Source organism: Bombus bifarius, unplaced genomic scaffold (assembly GCF_011952205.1).
Source record: "Bombus bifarius isolate JDL3187 unplaced genomic scaffold, Bbif_JDL3187 scf7180000007984, whole genome shotgun sequence".
NCBI classification, from domain to species: Eukaryota; Metazoa; Arthropoda; class Insecta; order Hymenoptera; family Apidae; genus Bombus; species Bombus bifarius.
Genome location: NW_022884367.1, coordinates 1,258,402 through 1,283,958, shown reverse-complemented (window position 1 = coordinate 1,283,958; position 25,557 = coordinate 1,258,402). Strand labels below are relative to the sequence as shown.

The following is a 25,557-nucleotide window of genomic DNA, read 5'->3' as shown; positions in this document are numbered from 1 at the left end:
TATGACGCAACATGTCTTGGTAAAAATAAGTTAACGCGAGGAAATAATTTTTCGATATAAACGCGTTTAAAATTATGCGATTTGTGACGGGCTTGTTTATTTCGTTTCCAGCTTCATTACGTAGATTCAAGATTGATCAGAGTATGTGTAGACGTTACCATTAACGTAATAACTGTCTACTTTCATTAGTAACACAATTTTAATTGCGGATTGTGAAAGCAACAATTATTCTAGGAAACTGGGATTGGTCTTATTGCAAATAGCATACGTTTGCCTGTAAAAGAATATGAAACAGTCGAAATCGATTTTTTTTCACACCTTAAGCACATTTTACGAGAGCAGGTCACACATTACATAAAAGTTTTCTATAGCAACTGTTTAAGTACTTTCGTGAGCCATTATATGTACTGTAGGATTACATTGAATTCGCGACTCCATTACGTACCATTAGTGTGATTAAAGCAACAAATGTGCACCAGTCCGGCCTTAATAAATAATCCTAATAATTTCTCGTATTATGTCATCAACCCGCTTCAATCTCTAGCTATACGCGGCAGTGTTGATTTTTAAATGTTCCCCATAATAGTACAGCCTCGCGTGATAATTCAGCCTCGCCACGGATACCATACAAGGTCCGCGTGCTGCTAGATGGAATCGCACCTCCGGCCAGATGTTATTACGCGCAATTGCTTTCACTTATTACAGGCACACAGTTCCGGTGGCGTACTTTTCCCGTAAAAGGGAAAACGCCCCAAATATGAGTTTTCTTCGGTTACAGTCTACCTTCAGTGTTGTGACCAATGCTTAGTTTGATTTCGTCGATATTCAATTTTGAGGTGAATGTTTTTATATTCGTTCTATTCGACTATTTTTATTGACTGTTTTAAATGTGTATTTTTGAAATAAAGAATAATTTTTTCTGTTTTTGTTTCAGTTCATTGTTTACAGGTTAAATTCTATAATATTTAGGCCACATTGGTCCGCTCTAAATAGTTTGCTAGTTGCTTGATTAAAATTTTCTAAATTATCTGGAAATCTAAGTTGTTTTTAATTGCATAATTGATTTAAAAGAATTGCCTTTTGCTGTTAATATAAAAATATTGTTAATGTGATATAAATACTTCTTGTTTAAGTAGTATTTGATATGTAACAAGTATAGATTATAGTAGTTAGTTGTATAGTCAAGCATTCTATGTATACAGGTAGATAGATCGACATTAACGAAAATCGAATGGGACGCAGAACAATTTAACTACGTGAAATGCAGAAACTTTTAATCAAAATTGTTTTAAACCTATTTCAACCGGTATTATGTTCGACACCTCAATAAATGATAGTCATTTAATTTCTCTATAATTACTGCGTTACATAGTTGCCTTTTATCTAACTGATGTTTATTTAAGCCTTATGGAAGTTTCATATAAAAATTTGTATATAAAAAATGTATATGAACTTTTGTAACTGGTTACGTGATAATATATGCCCTATACTCTAGAAACATTTACAAATTGTTCATGATTTATATCCAACGTTTTGCTCAACCAGCACGAATAAATAAACATATTTATATTTAAGCGCATTTCCTATAGTTTCCGCGATCAGTAAGAACTACAAAATGCTCTTATGACATAATAACGTGAGCTTTAAACATTTCGCGTGTCGGTCATGCCGATGTAAAGGCATTACATTCGCGATCTAGGCACAGCGTTCCACGAGTTACTAAACACGCCATACTATCGTTAATGCTGTTATGCATGCAGTATTATTTTATTTGCATGATCTTACGTACACTGACTCATCATTTCGGCGCAGACAACTTAGTAAATCGGGAATTTATTCTTTCCCGTGTCCATTGATTTGCAAGCAGCATTACCAGAATGTCTATTACTAGTCGAAGATCTAATGCATTTTTTAGTCTAAAACAATAATGTTCCTTTATATTGGAAAGGAAAAAATTTTAACTTGGAAATACGCTGATGTTACGTGCTTCCTTGGGAAGTAAGAAAATGGTCGGAGAAATTTAGAAGTAACTTGAAAACAACGAGTTAGCTAGTTAAAAAGAACTTAGAAACTGAGCGTAGAAAGCATGAAGTTGGAGATAAAATTAAGTGAACGTAGACGGTTGCAATACAAGTTTAATTAAAAAGCAACAATGTTTATGCTGACTTTAGCTTTATTTAAGTATACTTCTTGCTTTCGAGGTACAGATGATTTAATCTAAAGCTGGAAGCTACATTATTATTAGAAATAAATCACGTTCAATTAATCAGGTAACCAGTTCGAGGAAAAAAATATTCCAAAAACAAAAAAATATCAAAAATAAAAAAAATATTCGGACATCTTTTATTATTGATTTGAAACGCAATGAAATGTTTAAATTTACTTAGAATAGGAAATTTAAAGAAAATATATCTGTATAATAGAAAATATATTCTTAATCTGTTTAATAATATATTTCATATTATTCTGATAAGCAGAGAAGGTCACTAGTTCATTTCTATTTTTAAGAACAATTATTTGGAAATAGCATCGCACAGTCGACAACTGGAAAAATTTCAATATGAAGCAGATAAAATCAAAATTGAAGGATGCCAATTTGAGATGCCATCTTTGAAAGACACGTTTAGCTATTGTTAAAAATAATTTCATATTTAAAATAGAGGTGATAAATATGGAAAAGAACCAGCAAAGTACTGAGGAAACGATTTATTAATCCATCTGTAAACTTTGATGAAGGGTTGTAAAGGGAGTCACCTGAAGGGATTGGAGCCTAAGTACCTATAAACCAAATAATGAATTTAGCATAAAGTATATTAATGTTCTAAATGAAATTAACGCCAAGGTGTATTAATGAAATAAGTGAAAATTTGAAAGGAACGATATTCATAATGGATTTTAAGGAAGAATCTCTTTTATAACGAAGCAACGAACCAGAGTATACGTTATTCTGGACTGTACGTAAAGTGGTATAGCGATTTAATAAAATATAAGTAAACTCATTTACCCTAACCACTGTACAGAAAGTTCTATCCTATCCCATTAAAAATAATTCCAAGTATTCTCTGTACAGTTTATTTTAATAATAACCTGACTATTCCAGTGGTTTTGTACTTTATACCATTAACAATTTCTCTGGCTCTATTTTTTGTCATTGTCAATAAATTATTCTTCATTCTGGATGCCTGATAAAATTAGAAATTAGATATCTATCTACCGGTGGACAAAAATACCTATTTTCCAAAAACATCCTTTTCTTCCTGTCTAAATTTCTATTTTCACTGACATTTTCAATTACAGAAACGAACAAACGAAAGCTTAAACGGTAAACTGTACGTAGAACACATTCCAACTTTACAAGACGAAACGTTTCACTGTACGTTAACTTGCAAGTCTTGCGTGGCTAATTAGCTTAATAAAAAACCTACGCCTCGTCTTGACGTACTGTGCAGAATTTATTCATAAGAAAAAGCATCGGGCCGCTTAACCGCCGAGTAACTTAGTCGAAGTTGAGTAGAGAGGATTTGTGCGGAAATCTTGGAGCGACCCTCGTGCTACCTTCTCGAACGTGTAACGATCCTCTTCCCGAAAACAACGAGCTTGCGTTCCCCCGAGTTTAACAAGATTGTCGCGTGCACATTGGTGCAAGGCACGTGGTTCGGTACGAGTGTGTTCTCGCGGTCGGATCCTCGAGACGCGGCGGGTTCGGGCATCGACGCCAAAAGCTGCAAGGATCGATTTCAATTTAGCGGCCGTTTAAGCGTGCACGCTCGTGGCTAACGAGCTTTCGAAAGTCGTAGATAGCCGACAAGTTGGCCTACACGGACGGCCGCGGCTCGGAACCACCCTTCGGAACTTACCGCAGTCGGCCGGCAAGCATCGCGAGCACACGTGTAACACGACACCGATAACTCCCTCTACATACCTATAGAATGTAGTAGGTAAGTGCACTAATATACAGGGTGTGATAATTATTTAGTATAGTATACAGCTAATCGATTTCAATGACTCACAAGTATAGTGGCTGCAAAAAGAATTGCCATCACGTTGTATTTATTATAGCATTTATGCGTCGATTAATTAAGTCTAAGCATATTATATGCTTCGTACTATTTTTAGTAATACTTTCGTGCGACCGTAAATGTTTAGTACCATGGCAATGAGATGTAGAGCCTGATAAAAGAAAAACTCTGTATTGGAAAGGTAGGTTATTATAATAATTACTAATGAGAATTAATAATTCTTCCGAGTGTACGTTAGATCGCGTGAAATAATTCGTAGTTTTGCGGGAAGAAATTCCAATGACATATAAACAGTATTTTGCTACTGCTTTGACTTTCTATCTCTGAGCACGGAAGTAAAGATAATATTCATAGGCAGGTTCATAGCGGTCGTTCAATGTACGTGGAGACACAAATGAGTTCATAGCGCTTATTGAATGTATGTGGGCACAGAAATGGCTTCATAGCGCTCAAAGGGTTAATCAATTAACGAACATACGCCTGATATAGGAGACATCTTGTTCAGTTGCTTGATAGGACTTGAAAATTTTTATTTTACCGAGCCATTGAACATCGCATAGTTTGTGATCTCTGTGGATTTGAAGAACCATCAAAGAGCTGTGTTAATTCAAATATGGAACCTGATTGATATGTTAACATTTGGCTTGTTTTAATCATTGATTTTTATGAATTCAGGCTTTAATATTTTAGGACGTTTCATCTACTAAAACATGTGTATGTGTAATATGTATTTTGTGAAAGATGTCATTGGTAGAGTAGAAGAAGATTGTTGCGTTAAAGACTCGAATTTAGGTCTGAAGATAAGTTACACTTAAAAATATCGATTTTTATATTTTGTTGATTCTTACAATCATAGAATTTGTTTTATGAAAATGAAGCATTTTATGCTTTAGTACTATAGATATTATTCTCAAAAAAGATATAGAAAAGACTGACAAAACAATGCTCGATTTACAATCAAATGCATTCGAATTATTTAATTATAAATTTCAAACGAAAAGTTTATTTGATTATGACAAAAGAGAGTGTATAGTAACAATATAGAAAAGTATTACCATATTACTAGTAATGTAACTTCTAAGCTATAAAATATTGTACAAAACGAAAGTAGAACATTATACGCTTCATGTTATTTAGGTATCATATGCTTGGCAGATTACTGCTCGAGATGTACTACTTACGCTGTCGCGAAAAGCGATGCTCACACTTATCCCAAATAAAGGAATATTAAATTTAACTGCTGAAGTCCTCTTGCAAGAAGGAAAAAGCTAGCACAATATCTCAATCACAAAAATTTAATCGTCACATTTATTTGTTCCATTAAAATCGTCAACTTGTTCTTCTGAAATTATATAACTCCATAAGCTCCAGTTATAGATCTCAGTAAATACAGTCAAAGTATCGGTACGTCTATTTAATATGCAAAATTAATAAATAAAAAGGAACAAATCACAAATATGTTTTCCAATGTATAAAGTACATGTTTCACTAAATACTTAATTGGCGGTCAATAAATTTTTATCGAAGTTTCGTATATTTCTTAAAACAATAAGACCAAAAAATTATTTTTAGGATTCTCATTAGAGAAATCGCGAAACTTATACTATAAAGTTCCTTTTTATGGTTTCCGATTCATAATGAATCGCCAATGAATTAATTCTAAACCTACTCAACTATTCCGACGCCACTCTAAAAACTCTACTCTTCTAAAGGATCGTGTTGTTACTTTGTAAATCGAGCAATTTGCGAAGAAAAATTCCGTGTCTCGGTCAATTTCATAGACCGCCCATGTGTGCTTATTAAAATAGAACACCCTGTACATATGTACGTAGTTTAGTACATAGATACACCGCACGATCTTGTGGTAGCGGGCATTGTTAACGTCTAGAAAGGATAAGAGCACCGTGGAAGGTGGCCAGGGACTGTTTTACTGCTTTTCCAGCAGCGATGGCGACGGCGAGTCAATGGTATGGCGTGCGGTTCTCCCCGCAAAGATTAGAAAGAACCGTGTATGCAGCTGAGGAACAGATTTACGTTCGGCAGGTAGATTGCACATTATGGTCGACATTTTCTACGGGCACGGTTTCCGTGTGGCTGGAAGCTCCTCTTTCTCTCTCCCTTTCTTTTTCTTCTTCGACGCTCCTCTCGAAAACGATTTGTTCTTTAGTACCACCGAATGAGATATTATGGCGATTGCCACTGCTCTGTATTCTCCTAAATTTTCGTAGATTCCCTTACATTCTCCTACGTTTCCAATGATATTCACATTTTTAAGTTTGATTCATACGTTAGTTTTTTGGTAGACAAATTGATCAGTTCCACTTTTTGTCAATTTCATAATTCTATTGTCTGAATATACGATTAGTAACCTGCGGATTTATATGCAAATTTATATTTTTCAGAATATAATTAGAAAAGTAAAGCCTTAGTAGAAAGTTGTTTTATCTGTCAAATATTATAGAAAGAGCTATACCTTGAATATTTTATATAATTTTGTGTATCATGTACATTGTATACAATTTTACATCTATTGTAATTAGAATTTCGACAAATATATATATATATATATATATATATATATATATATATATATATATATATAATCATATATATATCAATCATATATATATATATATATATATATATATATACAAATATATATATATATATCATAGTCCAATTGCTATACAGGACGATTTTAACACGTGGCGAGTAGAGTTTCCAAGTAACAAATAAAGCATATTATTTCTTCAGCAGTGGATTCTCGTGATCCTTTGTGAATTCTTCGCTGTTGACTCTCGCAAATGAATTCATTAGGTCTATTGATTACGATATACAAATTCAGTATCCATATACATATTCCAGTGTACAGAGAATTTAATTATATGTATATAATCTGTGGTCTACGCTGGACAAATTTTATACTCGCGAGATATTGAATTGTTCGGAAAGTTCGCGGCGTTTCTAACAGCCGATACATTCAATTACGTACGTGGTACGATTGAAAAAGGATTATTAATTATGAACTTCTGTCAAATAATAAAATGTTAAATAAATAATTATTAAAAAACAGGATCGATCAAGAAAAATGTGCTTTTTAACGAGACAATCAGTATGAAATGTTGCACAATTTAAGAATAGTTAAGAAACCATTGGTTAATCTTTGTAATTTTCATAGAGCTTCTTAATTTCAGCAAAAGATCAAATCTTCATTTTACTAGAAATGTTTTTTCTTATATTATCCTCATATTTCAAAATGTTAATAATTAATCTTGAGTATTTATATAAACAACACTAACGAGGAATTGCACGACACACAATAAGCATTCACCATACTTAAGAATGTTTCGTCAGAGATTTTTCAAAGGATAATCATAGTCATATAAAGCGAGATTCAGCGCATTATAATATTTCATTTGCGTGTTTTTAATTTGAAAAGTTAATGCCGCGAAATCTTCTTTCGAGATTACGATTTCCCTTTGAAGTCTGCGCCGATCTGCTATACTGATGAAAGGAAAATTAGTACGATACGCGAACACACAAAGGAGAGGAGAAAGAATTGATAATATGGGAAATATAAAACCAGCCTTTTATTCGCATAAAATCTTTCCATCACGCTACAGAACATTTAAAAAATATCATTGTACAGGCACGCGTTTCGAAAATCTTTTTCACAACTCGAATTCGAGGGCGCATTTACTTATAATTATCTGAATATAAAATACTCGGTTTATTAACATTCGTCAGAGCGTCTCTCGATAACAATCCACCGCGAAAGGAACTAACGGACGTCTAAACTTTCGAGAAACCGAAGAACATAGTAACGTATGTTACATGTGCATGCATGTATTTTGATTATCATTGATCTGGCTAACAGCGAAGATTTGGCGATTCAAAGTTTTCAAGCCTTCTCCTCCTGACTGTACTTTCAAACGAACAGAACGGAGATTACTTTCAGTTGAACGATTACGAAAAGTATTTGCACATATTTATATTCTACTACCGATCCACCATTTCACAATTTTTGCCTCTAAATCTCTCACTTAAGTCTGTTCGATTTTTAAGTTAAAACTGTTACATTATCATTGAGTCGTGAGTAATTACGACAGCTTATTTGACAAATCTTGTATCATCAAGTAGTGTAATCATTTTTGTCTTCAGGAGAAAGAGAGGGGGAGTAATAAAACTTTCTGGCAATGGACCTACCGTTAAATAATTTAACCCAAACTGTTACAATTCATATACGATTCGATAATTACGATTAGAAATTGCTGTATAAAAAATGAGAAATATGAAAATAACGAACAATGAGAAATTCAGAAGCAACAAACGATTTAAAAACAAATTGTTTCTCTGTCTTCAAGATTTCTAGTATTTCTGGTATCAGACACAGCAAATTTATATTCTCAGCTTCTTCTAAGAAATAAATATTCATAGTTACGTTACGTGTGTTGCTTAAAGTATGAGATTCACCCTGTTATATTCGACAACCACGCTATAGTAGAATTGGTAGTTCCGTTTGTTTCTTCATTTTAACCGCGTATTTAAATGACTATTTAAATATCAAAACAATAATGGTGTGCAAACACTTTCTCCATCTAATATGACTTAAAAACAATCACAAGGCTCCATTCCATAAAATTATGCTTTTCATTGGGTAACAAAATGTCGACAGTGCTCCGCACTGCGCGTCAAGCAAATCTTTTACAAAACGTCGCCTGGATGATATTGGGATGAAAGGAATTGGACGCGAGGCGAGGCAGCGTCGCGTCGACAGCTTTTTCGGACAACCGCGTGCGTCGAATGGAAAATTCGTGCAGCTTCGAATAAGGTTCGATGCCCAAGGAAGCAGCCTTCGAGGCATCGTGTACGTGTGTGATGTAAGTATATGTGTGGAACAGATCTTTTTCTTCCATTCTTCTCGTTCTCGGTTTCGTTGCTCGACTGGCTACCTTGAACGAACAGTTCGTGTTGCCTGACCGATGGACAACCAGTCACACGATGTTACTGTTAGCGTGCATCCGAGTAACGGCCGACCAGAAACACGTAACATTCGTCACAAACGCGAACAGGTTTCGTCGAACTCGGCAGGGCTGTGGTGTTGTCGCTACAGGCATGACAAAAGATTTTGCCGCAGTTTCGACAATGGTGCTGCAACAGACACAATTAATTCGAATTAGTGATGAGAGAATAGCAAAGAGAGAAGGTTGCCGTCCAAACTTTTTAGTGATAAAATCGATGAAGATATAGAGTGACAGTTTGCAAGCTTTCAGATGCTTGGTGTGTATAGAGATAATTTATTTATGGGGATAGTTACGAATTAAATATTCTTGTTACGTTAATAATAATCATTATTAAGTAAAATTGGTATTTCTTGATAACATGTGTTACAAAGAAATATTTTTTTTTTTTGCTATTTTGATTTTGCAGAATTGAATTAATATTAGGTATTAGTTATTAATATTAGTAAGTAATATAAATTAAAAATCACGAAATTGAAAAGAAAGACTTTCATAATAATTTATATGAAACACGCAATATATATGTGAAGTTTTAGTTTTATGCAATGTAAAAATGGAAATTATTTGTTTACACATATGACACATTGAAATACCTAAAATGGTCATGATCTATGATTAATCGATTATTATTATACGTTATATATTTCAAAGCAAGATGGTCGAACTTTGCAAGAATAAACAATTCGTTCCACAGCCAGTTTGGTCTATTTCAAACTTCCTCTTTCCCGATAAAACGAAACTTTCTTATTAGTTTTTGAATCAGTTCAATTTTAGGAAATCGTGATCAGACAGAAATTTTGCTAAGATGAAAGTAGAAATGAGGTTCGAGTCCTGAAACTGACTTGAGACAAAATTGACCTAGATCTTATTTGAAATTCGGCATGGTTACTAGTTTCAAAATACATTATTGCCACCTAATGTCTGTCCCCTGTTTAATCGTATTCGACGATATTGCAATTTATGCTTCAGCTTATTTCATTAAATTAAATGCCTGAATCTCGTTTCGGCGACCTCAGTAGTCGATATCAACGATATCCACTTAAACTTGATAATACTTCACTCTCTCTTGGTCTTGATTTTTGACTGTAACAAATATTAATTTAATTTTAATAAATGTCATTTAATGTTTAATTTTCGTTGGATCTACTTTAATTCCCGTGATCATAAATACGTACTACATCCTGACTTTTGATGGATATGAAGCGCTGTATTAAAAATGAAATAAATAAATTATCCTGTTCAGCTCCAATTACATTTAGTTAAAAGATTTAAGACCACGAAAACGATCATTATCAGGCTGATCTTTTCTTATTTCCAATAAACAAATTCAGGAGTTCAGAAGAAAAATAGAATGAATGAAAAGACCCTTAATTTATGAAAACCGTGGATAAAGCTTCGATAGAAAAATCTAGCTCAAATTTCTCTCTCCGATTACCATCTAACAGAAAATAATTAGATCTACTTATATTATAATTAAAGAAAAGTTCATTAAAAATTTCAAGTATTAAAACACTTTTCTATATACACTCACATTATGATTTGGAAGATCATAACAAAATTTAGTCCTATGGTATAATATCGATTTTGTGTATCATTCCCTAGACTCACACTTCTGCCCAAGAGCCTTAAAACATTAATTATATTTGCACCAAGATTGAAAGGAATCATGAATGAACTATGTTATAATACATAGTTTATAGTTATATTTAGGCGATATAACTTATATAAGTATAATATATGTATAATAATAATTATACGTATATTAATAATTTTATGAAGAAATGTATAAAATATAAAATTCATAGTCTGCACCAAACGTTAATCCATTTTTATTAAAAATAGGAGACACGTAACACTTGTGAGCAAAAATGTATGCCATTGTTTGGAAAAATGTTTCGTAGATTTATACTGTTTTTCATGCTATGTTCTTAACAACCACATTTGGTTTATGGTCTTTGAATATCATTCGATATTCCAGTTCATTAGACATTCAGTACAACCATTCGTTACAATCTCGATGTTCATTGAATCAAGTTATTGGATCAAGTTGCCCAATATTACAATATGTAATTTGATGAGCAACCAGTCGTGTGAAAATCACATAACATCGTGGTAAACTGAGAACTTATACCTCCAATTGTATGACTGTGAAAATAAAAAAGAAATCCGTGTAATTTTTTATCGCGAAGCGTAACATTTCATTTGACATTTAAATGAAATCTTTTTCAGTAAAAATATTAATTAACTAAAACGTACGAAGTTGTACGTCGGAGGAATATGAATATTCTGTCAATCAGAGTATATATTCAGGAACGTCGGAGAGGTATAGAAATAAAAACGGAGAAATTCAACGTCCAGGAAATTCTTGCAACCGATAGTAATTCTCTAATTGTACGTAATTACTAAAGTAGAACATCTGGCACGCAAAGGTAGTTGAGAATCAGAACTGTGCATTAATTGCTTAATATGAAACAGACAACAGTGTTTCAAATTATGAATAATTCGTTTGGTCCAATTAATACACGGTACGTTCTCCCCGTGTTCCTCGTTTACTATCCAATTCCTCGTTGCGATAAATTTGTTTGCTCGCTCGCGAAGGAATAAAAATCTCGAGCAGCAGTTCTTTTATAATTCGCTATTGATAAATCAGGTTGCCTGTTTTATCGTTCCCACGAGTTGTTTCGAAAATCAAACAAATTTGCTAATAAATAATGATTTCGAATTTATAATTCGCGCAAAAGAAAAGGTAGCTTTATTTAGTCTGTTTCTCCTGTTCATCAATTTTTCTCCTTTAATTGTTCTGTTTTCTTCAGTTAAAATGTCCTATCTAGCATTTCCTTCATTTTCAAGGTATGTATGCTGAAATATTTGAAGTTCCCCGTGTTTTTTATCTTTCAAATAAAGTTATATTATAGAGGCTGTTATATTATTATTTTGAATTGAAAGAAGAGGAACAAAGATGGTGCAAAAGAAAATAATAAACGTAATAAATTTTCTACAATTTCGAAATGGTAGATAGAATGTTTTAGCTGTTAAAATATTCTTCTATATTTCCATGGAAATATATATGGTACACGAATTTAGTCGAATATAATTTTATACACATTTTCACTGTTGCTAATAAGATTTTGTAAAATATTAAGAAGCTTTTAGTCATTAATTTGCAGAATTTACATCGTATCAGTATTATCAACCATTGATGATTTAAGGATCAAAAACATTACATTTCATTCACTCTCGTATATATCGCAAGAAAAAATCAATTTTTAATTCCATTATCTCTAACGTATAAATAATAAATATATTGGTGCTTTCATGAAGCAATAACGAAAATTAATGGCGACGCAAGAACCCAGTTGAATCGAAAATTTCGAAACTCGACGAAAATAAAATTACACGATTTAATCACATTTTTGCTACTCATCACGGTGCGGTGCCACGATCAAACATTTTCACATACATATATTATACAAACGAACGGCGTGGGTCAAGCGAACGTATGATAATCTACATCGTGATCCATCAAGCCAAATGAGTTCAATCTCGAATCGTGTCCCAAAATTCGGTCGATGAAGCTTAAAAAAAATGGATCGTTTTGGATCTTTAACAACGATGCAACCACGACCAAAATTAGGCATTAAAAGAACGATCATTATTACAAGGATCCACAATCTACCTAGGACTATATTTCCTTCAGATGGCAACAAAGCAGATTGTTGAAAAAATTTTCAACGTGGTCTGCATGGTCGAAGCCAAAGAGCCATACAACACGGTTCGCAGTTGCGGATTACGTTCCGTGAAAGTCGAAAAAAGTTCACAGGCTTGCACCTGAAGCTGGCACACGAACAACAGAGTTTTTTTCACCCGATGTACTAGGAACCCTATTGTTCCTGCGTCAATTTCAGGGAAAAGTACGTTTAATCTTGTAAAATATCATTTTCTTCTATTTCTACCTTGCTAGTCTGTACATGTTGCGTTCACAATAATGTTGAACGGAATAGGAAGAAAAATCTCATTATGTTATATTATATTATAGTATATATGCTACGTATTTTTAAATGAAGAAGCGATTGAGGTAAAATAGTGCATTGAATAGGGGTGGAAATTTTCTTGTTTTTATTTGAGATATTTGTATAACGTCCTTGCCTTTTTCTATAAAATTTTTGTATAATCGCACATGATTTTAGATAATCCAAATTTATGGAAACGATGTTGTACTACATTTCCTTTAAAAGTTATAACTTTCTGTAGATAAATTTAATTGATAAGAAAATTTATATAAAATGAAACATATTCCATATTAGATTATGATTTCAAACAATTTGAAATTTGCCAATGTAACTAATTAATTTATATCTAACTTTAATTATATTAATTTAAAATTCTTCGTTATGTCCAATTTTCTTATTTATAATTTGTCTGTCGTACTAAATTTGTTTGGGAAAGAAATGTTCATGTATTTCTTGGCAAAAAATCTATTTCATTTGTTATTTGTAAAAAATTTGTAAATACTGATATTTTCCGGCATCAGACACTTTCAACTAATTACAGCTATGTATATTGATACATCATTATAATGTTAGTGGCAAACAGAAAATTACAATTCAAAGTATCGAAATTCGTTTGTTTCTCTCTCGTGTAATGATATGCAGAATAGCGAATAATATCCATATAATAATTGTTAATATTACGTATTGGTGGTAATGATGATCAATTACTAAATCTTCTATCATTGTTATTACTGAATTATCATTCACAAACTTCTGAGAATAATTACGGTATCAAATGTATTTAAAGCTCCTTCTATATCTGAATACTGATCAGGTACAATCTGCAAACTTTGGCTAGAAAGTAATATTTAAAACGTACGAAACAATGGAATAAAATTTATTTAAAGAGTTCGAATAAAAGATAAGAAATAATATATGAGTATTAAACCAGTATCGGACTAGATATTAAAATATTAAGTGATATTAAAATATAAATGTTCATAGTTTGAAATATCAAGTTACCAATAAGAAAATTAAAAAATAGTATTTAATTTATATTATCATATTTATATCGCTAATCTTACAAAACCAATACAATTTTAATGGCATTTTCACTTTAAACAATTACACTTCATTAAAATACGTGTGTCTGTGTTTATGCGTTTTAAATGTGGGAAAACCATATGACTTTTACGTATGTAGGTATGTAGGTATGTATGTAGGTATATTTACATTAAAAAAATGTATACTCTTCAACAATATAAAAAATACTTAAAAATATTTTTGAGATCATTCTATTACATCAATGTCTACATCCAGTCATTTAAATTCCACTTCTCTAATTGCGGTCTGTAAAAAGAAAAGAATTTATGTACATAAATTATTAAACGTCAATTTTGTTTAATAATTATTTCCTCCGCAGCATAATTTCTACTCCAGGTCGTATCCACAAATTTAAAGCCTCATAACTCGAAACGAGGAATTTCCCGATACGAGGTAAGCGACGAGTACGAAATCCAGGGAAGTAACAAACGTAACTTTCTCGCTCGTAAATTTCATTTCTTAGCGGAGCATGAAAACGAACGTCATCAAGTACGCATCGAGGAGTAAGAATAAGAAACAGTGGAAGATTTGCAAATGGTAAGGATAAAAAGGGATCGAAGGAGAAACGAGGAAAGGAAGTTTATGACGTCTATGTACGTTCAGGTCTAGGTGATGCTTCTCCTCTTGCTATCCGGCTTCTCCATTACCTCGGTGGTCTTTATTTTCAAGCCATTACCAACGGTCTATTATAATAATGCGGAATTCGTCGTCTGAAAAGGAAAAAGAGAGCCGAGGCGGCGGGATCTGGCGCGACCACCACTCTAAATTTTACATCTAAATTGAATCCCTTAAGTAAGATGACGGTGGTCCGGTATTCGTTCGTTCAACGTTGGTTGCCAGTTATTACCGAGGAACTAAGAGGCCGAATAATATCACCCCGATAACCGATTTCCAGACCAAGTTAATTATTGAACCGTCCCATCAATATGACTTACGAGAGAAACCTACGAACCTAGATTGGTCAGAGCACGACTTTCGTCGACTATGGACCTGCCTCCAGTTCATCTGATCTCCTTCGCGATAGATACCTACTTATAGATACTTTCCAGCAGGAATAAATCAGCTTGCAGATCGAATGTGAAAGATATCGTGAAATGATCTATCACGGAGCTTTCTCTACTTTTTGGTTTTGATAATTTGGAATTAGCGATATTAAATGAGCATTAAGTTTTTGTTTAGTTATTGTGGTGCCTATTTAGACATTGTAAGGAAGTAATTGTAATTTATGTAATTTGTGTAAATCCGTAGTTCGATATCAAACTAATAGACATTAAGCGAAAAATGTCTTTCATCGAGAGAACAGTCAACATTCCCTGAAATAATTCAGAATTGCAATAAGATTATTCTACATATATGCTCATATGTATATCCATGTATGTAATTCTAAGATAAGATCATGTAATAAGAAATACATATAACTCACTTCTCTGACGTACGGATTAAGATATAAGATTGGCGTTTCAAAATCGAAATAAAATGTTGGTGACAAATGAAATGCATATGTAAGAATATATTTAGTATTAATTATTGCATAATATTTTCATAATTGTTTACGATCAAGAAATATAATGGAAAACATGATAAATGATATTTTCCACCTTTTATGGACTAGCGATTTTAAAATTCGATATAATATTACGTTGTTGAGATGTTATGTGATTTTACTTAGTTTAGATTTTTTGTTTCATTTTTTTGTTATTAATATTTCTACAGATATTAATTTTAAACTATATTTCTGCTCGTAATTGCAAGAATAGACCCGAAAATTTTGTTGTCTGAAGATTAAAATACACTTTTTGATTTTAGCTATTACGTTCCAGCTATAAATTTCATCAATAAATTAATTTAACAAATCATTAAAAATAAAATTTCTTTCCACGGTCATAGACTGATTCTGTGTAATGATACATAAAATAGAAAGGAAAAGAGACAAGGAAGGAAAAAGGAAAGCAGGGAGAAAGATACATTTTGGACTGTACTAGTGGCATCATCAGGCCTGTGGCTCAGACACAGGGAGGTCAGGTCAAAGATCGTATTTGCACGAGCGGGATGATTAGACGAGGACTCGGGAGAATACTCTGTTGGTGTGAATCCCAGAGGTGGCAAATTTAGAAGGATCACCACAATTTTGATACAAAGTTGCCTGATCATAAGCACTTTGAGTAGTTTCTTCTAATATTTAGGACATGGTAACATTACTTACAACTCTATCATTTATCCTTGAACGAAAGATATTTTTATTATAGAATGTTTATTTATAAACTTTTATTTACAATACTAATAGTAAGTTATAACTTGTGACTTGTAAATATCGTTAATAATATCAGCTTAATTCTACAAGATTTGATCACGTTGATGTATGATACGTTGCTCAGAAAAATTAGAGGATCAGTAGATTTAGCTGTATAATATCAGACAGTAGATTGCCATTGAGATATTATCAATTATTAATGAAATTTAATTTTTAATGATTAATTGAAATTCTGTCGATTCAATTCATTTATACAAATGCGAGTTCTTATATGACGGGAACGAAAGATAATATTGTAGATAGTGGACAAAATTGGCGAACCCCTATTACTTGAATTTCAGTTTAAATTAGAATATAATCGTTGGAACATTTAATAAACGATTATACTTTATTTTTTTTATATTTTGATGATACTTTATATTGCCTTATGTTGCTTTAATTATGTTGATATGAATGTGAAACCGCATAAACAACATTATTAACTCTACTAAAATAACATTAATCCAACTGTACAAGATGGGATTATCAGGAACGTCACCTTTCTGTATATTCAACATCTCGACCATATCTTAATGGGATCAATTTGTCATATTTGTAGTTTAGCACTCGGATCAAACATGAGGCCGTCACTCGATACGGTTAATCAGCTTTGTGTTATTGAAACAGTAGATTCCGGGGAGGCGAACAGGTAGAAGGGGAAGCTGCAATGCGAACTGATAAACGATGAAAACAACCCACCACCATCTGGTTGTTTCGACTTCGCACCACGAAACCCATCTCGGTCATTTTCCATGCGATCGCGTGAACGAACCAACGATTTTTTCCTGTGGAGGATCGTTAACCTAATTGGGCGTATCTTATTGCTTCCAACTGTTTTCCAGTACGGAAACAGAGATATTCGTGCATCGAGAAACAGGAAATGAGCGTTCGTTACGAAGTTTATGTTAAATCTTAATAATCATCACCGGCGCCGCTATAATTTCTCGGTGGATTATCTGAATTCCAAATTTAAGAGAGAAGATTTATGTTGCTCAATTACGATTAATATCTGTATAGTTATGTATTTGCGATTCGGGGAAATGACACGCAATTCATGTTCTAGAAAATTTGTTTTATTCCGGAATTCATTTTAGTTTGTTATACTTGTGTATATTCTGAAATTATTTTATTTGTTTAAATGCGTCCCGAAACAAGGATTATTAACCAACTCTTTGACGTTGCAATAACGCTTATCAAGAGATTATCAAGTATGCAAGTGGCAGATATGTTTGATTTGTGATAAATCTGATCTTACATGTTATGTCTTCTTTATAAGAGACGTGTATTTATTATTGATATTATGCTATATAAAAAAAAGTTTCCCGCAAGCTTAAAAGGAAATTCAGTTATCTATTGCAAATAAGTTCCTTATTTCTTTATTATCTTTCGTGTTTTTCTTAATTAATTGGAAAGAAAACAAATAATAATGCAGAATAGAAAATGAGTATTTCTAGTACGTGTAATCAATTTGACGAGAGTTATCTGTAAATGGAAAAAAATTAATACCTTATTCCACTTATAATGAAAGAAGGACAATCGTTCAAGAAATATTTATAGCATATCAAATGGTCATTCCACGTATTTCATTTAATTTTAAAACAAATAAAATCGTTATCTCTAAAATGATTTTTCTGGAAACACTTCATAATAATTTGTTTGATCCAGAAATATATCCCGCAACTATTTTCATAAACAAAATGATATTTACTCTAGGTAAAAGATTTGTAATCTTTCTTCCCGAAACTTCAATTTAATTAATTTAATTATAATCAAATTAAGTGATAGGTCCAAAAACATTTTTTATGAAACTAGTACAATTGAAAAAAGATTCGATATATTCAAATTAGAGACATTATAAATTTTCGCATATCTAATTAATATTACGACGCCAATATTCCCAAATTTATTTTAAATTACTTCGGTGTTTTAAATATTCTATCAGAAAATGATATATCCGCTGTACTAAACATACAGAAATAGAACGACCTGCTTTCAAGATAAGACAAGATTAAGGATAGGTAATTTAATACGTCTATTTCTAAAAATATTCGTATAAATAAAAATCGTCATTCCTTCAATTATGTTACGAAATCTATATAAGAAGTTCGAGGTGTTCCAATTATTAGCATCTGTGCTCGAATCGATATCATCGATAATGCAAAGATATGTCGCCATTTTGGTCTTGCAAACGATGCTAGCCCCTTATTCCAATTTGCAATTTATGCATTCTAACATCTGCTTGCTGCGACGCATGTGCATCGACGATAGATACACGATCGATTATATTAGACTGAACGATTAAACGTAAAAATATTCCATTCAGGAATATCAAACGTATAGAGAAATTTGTTGGAAACCAGTATTTAACAAAATATACGTAAAAGAAATTAATAAAGCTTGTTTGAATCTCCATGTAAATGTTTTTTTTCTTTTTTTTATTAGCGAGAGAAAAAGAATATTGAATGCAACTCACAAACAATAACTTGACAAACCAGGGTAATACAACAGCTTCACAGAAGAGCAACAATTCTGTTAATCCATTAAGCATTGAATAGAAAAATAATCCATAAAAGCTGCGTAAACGTACTATTGTTTCTAAAAAAAATCATAGTGTTATAAATATTTCAATCTCTTCAAACTTTATAAATATTAGCCAAACCCCCTTCATCGCTACAATATTAAAAAAAAAAAAAAAAAAGGAAACAGAATTCAGTAATTCAAATGGACTGAAAAGAAATTGCAAATGAAATGTTGCGTCTGCGTTCTTTACGTCCTTAATAGGTTAACAACAATTTTACAAAACGTTATCGTTGCACGAGTTTGCATATACGAAATACATAAGCCTTCTTTCGCTTCGGTTTTCCCAGGAAGCCGTCTTTCGAAAGCCATGCGGAAGGTTCAAATCATCGGTGGCCAACCGACAGCTCTTGTCCACCTGCGCGGCAACGCGGTCGGCTGGCCTATTCTATATTAAACAGTATGGTAATACTCGGTCGGCGCGAAAAATGAGTAACAAGGATATACCGAGTCTGGCTTGTTATTATGCAATAACTTACCAACCGGTTCCCGTGAGCTATCCCCTTCGTAATGTCCCGTGTCTTCTACGGAGCTGCGCCAGACAACGAACGAGGGAGCGAAAAGAAGAAAAAAGAAAAGAGGCGGAGGAAAGCATGGTCTAAACGTGCTTCACGGACCAAGCAACGTCTCTATCGGGACGCCAAAGCGCTGAATATGCATGCCGAACGTACATGCATTGAACACGCTAGATTGTATTCTCGCGTGTATATGTGTGTGTATGTAGAGACACGAGTGATAGTGCAGTAATGTGATTGCACTGTAAGCGGAAGTGAACGTGGAGTTTTTGGTGAATCGTAATGTGACATTGTTTATTATCTATGATTATCTATGGAATAGAAACTTTTGATTTTGCTAAAGTTGTGTGATGTATTCTTAAATTTGGAGTAATTCTTTGTATTATTTGTACAATAAATACGGTGTTCTTTCGATTGAGGAAGCATGAAAACATCTTTGATGAAAATGTGTTGAAAATTTCTGATTTTAGGTTTAGTCCTCATTTTAAATTACTACTAATTTATTGTTAAAATGTTAAGAGAACGTTTCTAACGATATTTAATTGCGATATTTAATGTATATTATTGTAACGACAAAAGCAAGGAATCATGAAACACCACAAAGCTCAAATCCAATGTACACTTTTGATGAGACTTTCTGCATGAATTTTGGAAATAAACGTCTTATGTATACAGGGTGGTTGGTAACTGCTGGTTCAAGCGGAAAGGGGGTGATTCTACGCGAAAAAAGAAGTCGAAAATATAGAATGAAAATTTTTACATTCTGTATACAGAAAGAATCGCTTGATTTTAATATATACTCATTACCTAACTTTATTGTTTCAGATAACAATAGATTTGTTCGCGATGTAAATTTAGCTCATCATCATCATAGGTATTTAACATTTCCTTCTGAATATTTTCTCTATCTGGAGTTAGATTGTGTTTGCAGCCAAGTCTTTAGAATCATCCTGTATACAAGACTCATCCAGCTTATCTCCAAGATGTAAAGAAGCATCTTTCTTAGCAGGAATTCCGTTTTTTCTCTACTGTTCTTAAGCTTGTGTACCTTTTATTTAAGAATAAAAAAGCTTCAGATACATAAGCTGCTATGCAAAGATTATCGAGCAAAGTAGTTCGGAATAAGATAAGGTTTGTATAAACTTTATTGCATTTGAAAATTAAATGCATAATGTAATATTTATTAAAACATGCAAAATTAGAAAACAATCGAAACGTGTAAAAGTAGAATCGTACTACGTTGTTTGGAAAATATAAGATACACTATAACGTGCGTGAACGTAAAGATTACAACGAAATGATGATGTACTACATACAAGGTAACAGCGAAGTAATGTTGAAAATTTGTTCACCAATACTAAAGAAAGAATACTTTATTACGCTATTCAAAAGTTATTAACGATGATAATACGCTGTTGGATCATAGACAAAGTAATTGTGTACGTTGAAAGAGGCTTTCTGTGGTTGTTCACTTCACACACAGAATTAACAACGAGTGAATATTTAATTGTTCTTATCGCATACTGAATGCGCTCGCAAGTTAATAGCAATGAATAGTTCGATGTATATTTGACAGAAGTAAGATTTAACAATTTTGTAAGGGTTTTGTTTGCAACGGAATGACTCGATCCTTGCTGAATGATGGTTGATCCGCATCTGATCTTAGTCTCGCTCCCTCCCTTCCACGCACCCTTGATACGCCTTTTTCTGGTATGGGTGGAAAGCTGCCTGAACTTACGAGAGATATTCGGCTTTTTGTATCAATTTACATCGTCGGCAACTTGTATCAACTTACATCTGTTTTCCAATTACCTTAAATTTATCTCTTCAGGAAATCCTCAATTTATAACACGTCTCAAGCTATTTGAGTGCGAAATAAACTAGAATTCTAAAAAGTGTACTGTTTATTGCTCCTTTTCCTTAAAAGGATTAAGAATCCTACCCAAAAATAGCCTCTTTTACGATCGTGCTATAAGCGTTACCAACGAACATCCCACGTAATTCTTTTGAGTATTCCAAATGGAACAAGGTAATAAATATTTGTTGTGATCATTTAACTCGCACAGTTTCGTGTATTCTTTAACATATTACTGACGATAAAATTAATATTAATATGACGTTTCTCCCAATCGGTAATAGGATACGCTGCATCAACATTAATGCAGAAATGCTCATTTGTAATAATTGCGATTGTACAAGATAATTTTTATTAAAGGTTAGTTAATAAATAAGCAGGTGACGCGATAAATTACTAAATAATATATTATCACGAAATCAATGCAAACAGTTATGTAGAAGAAAGGAGCATAGAACATCATTTAATTTTAATGTGGCAAATGAGACATTTACAGAAAGCAGTGAAAACTTACTTTATAGAAACTATTTCCCAAAAAGAATCTGTGTAAAATCAAGAACGAACAAAAAATTACCGAAGATTCATCTTATCGTTCAAATTAAAGAACTTACAGGTGTTATTTTTAAAATCAACCATTATCTCCAAATAGAAATGTTTCTTTAAAATGAAAATGAACGCGTTTCATAATCAACAGCTGTTCGACATTCATCTCATCTCACCAGAGACACGCTTGTCTTTTCCAATTCCTTTTGAAAACGTTCGAATGATTATCAAAGCTGATCGAACATTTTTAAATAAAAATCTGTTTTCTGCTTACAAAGCAACTTCCTTAGAATTGGACGGAATTAGAGGAATCTTTATTCCTTTAACGACTCAAACTCTTCTTCGCTTGCGTTTATGAGGGCGAAGGGCAACAACGCCATTAACGTGACGTCCGGTGCACATTCACGAAATTTCGATAAGGTCGGACCGTGCATAAATTCTAGCCATAGAAATATATTTCGTATGACGAATGCACGAATGCCGATCTCTCTCAGCCAGTTTTCCTTATCAATGCACGCAACTGAGCAGCTCAACAATCTGAAACAATCTGGTCGCGGGCTACTTTAAATATGTCGTGCTTCTACGTGATTCGACTGCGAAAAAATAAGAACAAAATGAAGGCAAAAATCCAGTTATTTTTCTTCGCGCCGCGTCGACACTGTATTCTCGATTGATCGTTCTTTGCTTGAGTAAGGTCCTGTTACTGAATATTTACTTTTCGAGGAAGTGTGTATATAGGGTGTCTTATGAAAAAGAACATACTACTACGCCAAGCGTAACTTTTCCGTTAAAAAATACTTAAAAAAGACAAAACAGAAATATATTTTCTATTGTAAAAGGAATCTTTTTAAAGCCGTAGTTTAATTTTGCAACAGTTAGAAAATTACTAACGGTGCTATAAGAGAATATACTATGTGTAAAATATTAACAAAATATTATGTTATACTGATTTATCGAGTAATTTGGTTTTCTTGGTAAATCTTAGAAAATTGCAGATATAACGCAAATTTGATCAAAAATTAACACTTACATGTCAAATCAACGCGTAGTTAATAGATAATAATTAACAATTGGTTTTCTTTTTTAAAATATGAAAGTTTGTTTGAAAGAACTAATTGTTGCCTTTTAGAAAGAAAAATCTTCATTTTCAATTGAAAATTCCCAATATAAGGTTTCCCCAATGTAAAGCAAGAATAGTTTTCTAATGGTGGAAATATTTTTTCCACGCACAACTAAACACTAAACATAATGGGATAAATTGAACATCTTATTGCTTATGAATGATTAAATCGATAATTTAATCGAATATTTAAAGAAAACGATCTTTTTTCTATTTGAAATTCCAAGATACATATGTATTAAAATTCACAAATGTGTTGAAAATTTAAATGGCGATATTGTATTTTGTATTAAAACTGATCCAATAACATGCAGTAAATTCAATTAAATTTAAATTACACGATAAAAGCACTTTTCCGGTTTCCGTTAAAATATCCGAATAAGAGAGAATTCTGAACAACTTTGGCATCTTTAATACGCCCCTCGTGCCGCACAACATTGGATTCATTTCCTGCTTTAAAATCCACTTAATAAAAAATTATCTGTGAATAGAAAATATCAACAGTCGTATAGCTGAATTTTCTCATTATAAAGGCAAGCATTGCTAATGGAATTTGTAAGTAACCCGAAAATATGATAGGAAATTGAAACAGGTTTAAAGAGGATAGATATCTTTTTGGAAGAAATCAAGACATTATTATTATAATAAGACTAGACAAAAGCATATTTCATATTGTAAGTGTAAAATATCTCATTAACTATTTAAGGACAACCTTTAAAATTTGAATCGACTTGTAAAAAGAGTTGAGCATTGCAAATGTAACAACGTATAAAAGAGGAATACAATACAAATAAAAAATACAATAGAATGAAAAACCTTCATTTTAAAAACATAGATTCCAATCACATAAAATGCACTGTGTTGTAGTAACGAAATTTGGTTTCCCAAAATTTTCGATCAACTAATATTTAACGTTCAATCTATGGATGGCTAAAATACAATACTAGTACCAAAGAAGTCATGATAAAAGAAAACATCTTTATCCGCATATTTTACAAACAATTATTTAAAACCTAAAAAATACATTGTTGTCGATGTATAAAATTTCCATGAAAAATTACTGGAATTGGTATCTCTTGCGCTAAAAGACACTACAAACACCCAAGAAGTATATAAATATACAAACTCCCTGAGCCTTGAATTATCTATATACCACTCTCTGGATGCAGATAAAATCTAATCAAAAATCCACTCCGAAATCTCTTCAATTACCCGTAGGTCGTGGAAGGCAGGAAGGAAGGAAGGACTGGGCACGGACTACCAACAAACGAGGATCGGGGCCGCTTGTAATTGCAAGCCGTAACACAGCCCGATACACCGTGTTATCTCTAATAACAGAACTGTCATGCATCAAAGTTCTCCTTGGCTGGTGCACGCGATTCGGATCTTCGAGCCGTCTAGACGAGCAAAGGTCGAGAGGAGAGGCGTAACTTCGTCAGGAATAAAATCTCTCGACAGTGTCAGCTTGGTTCGAAAACATGTTCGCGCGCATAGTGATTCGAACAGGCTGTGCAGATAGAGCCCGTGGAGAAATCTGGACCGTGGAACCGGTAATTTTCAGGGTGGCAAGGATAATTGAACGATTAAGCGAACTCGGGGCTCGGCCTTTCAGTAGAGCAATCCTTGCGCGACGTCAATGGACGACGACAAGGACGATAACGACGACGACTGAGTAGATAGAAACGAAAGAGATGGCCGAATCGAGGTAGAAGGCGTAGGGGCAATTAAAAAGTTTGATTACCTTGCGACGAGTGATGTTGAACTCTCGGTTGCAGCTCTTGCATTGGGTGACCAGTCGATCGTTCGCCCAGGTCGCTGCACCCTCGTGCTGCTGCTGGTTCTGCTGCTGGTGAGCGTTGTCAGCGGCCTCGCGTAATTCCACGGCCGCCAATTTCGCCGTGCTCAATTGTCCCCCAAGTTCCTCCAGAGTCCGTTCCTGTTCGGTGCAGATCTCCTTCAACGCGTAATGTTCCTCCTGCAGCGCCAGGTATTTCTGCAACACATGGCCTGGAATTACGCCTCGACACCTTGAAACTTTGTCCCAGACGTTCCATTCGTTTCCCTATCCCCGTGTTATCGGTTGTTACAGGGCCGATTGCGGAGTCGAGTTGCGTCGACTATTAGTGAGAAGATTCGATTGCGCGAGAGCCGAAGAAGTTTCGGAAGATTGATGAAGGGAAGGAGAAGGGAGATGCAGGAGAGAGAAGGAAGCGGTTGCTTGAAAAATCGATCGGCGAAGGCAAAGTGTTTTGAGGTTGAAGGAAGGTATTGTGGGAGGGAACGAATAGGTGATTGAAACTGTGGGGTTTGGGTTGGGAGATTGTGGAAGTATTTTGTTCTGGAAAGGATATCGAGATGGGTAACCAAACTGTGAGAATTGTAGGTATTTTCTTTTTTAAGATATTTTCCTTTTATTTCATACGAGACATTGAGATGATAAACAAATTGTTTTGTGGTCAAAAAAAGAATTAGGTGCAATCAGATCTTTTTCTAACGAATTATGTTTGCTGTTGATGTTCTATAT

General features: G+C 33.4%; 1 protein-coding gene across 5 annotated transcripts in view; it reads right to left on the bottom strand.

The window, feature by feature from the left end:
* Positions 1-7,590: 7,590 nt before the first annotated feature.
* The window catches only part of LOC117204915 (protein RUFY3-like), a 30,456-nt gene continuing 12,489 nt past the window's right edge, over positions 7,591-25,557 (bottom strand). For 3 of the 5 annotated variants that reach the window (XM_033442832.1, XM_033442831.1, XM_033442834.1), the window contains 2 exons: positions 24,775-25,026; positions 9,030-9,170 (listed from right to left, as the gene is read on the bottom strand). In XM_033442832.1, coding sequence (XP_033298723.1) covers positions 9,030-9,170; positions 24,775-25,026 — 393 coding nt within the window. Of the gene's footprint in view, positions 9,171-22,267; positions 22,461-24,774; positions 25,027-25,557 lie in introns of those variants that run through there. The other 2 variants (XM_033442830.1, XM_033442833.1) reach the window with 2 other exon arrangements.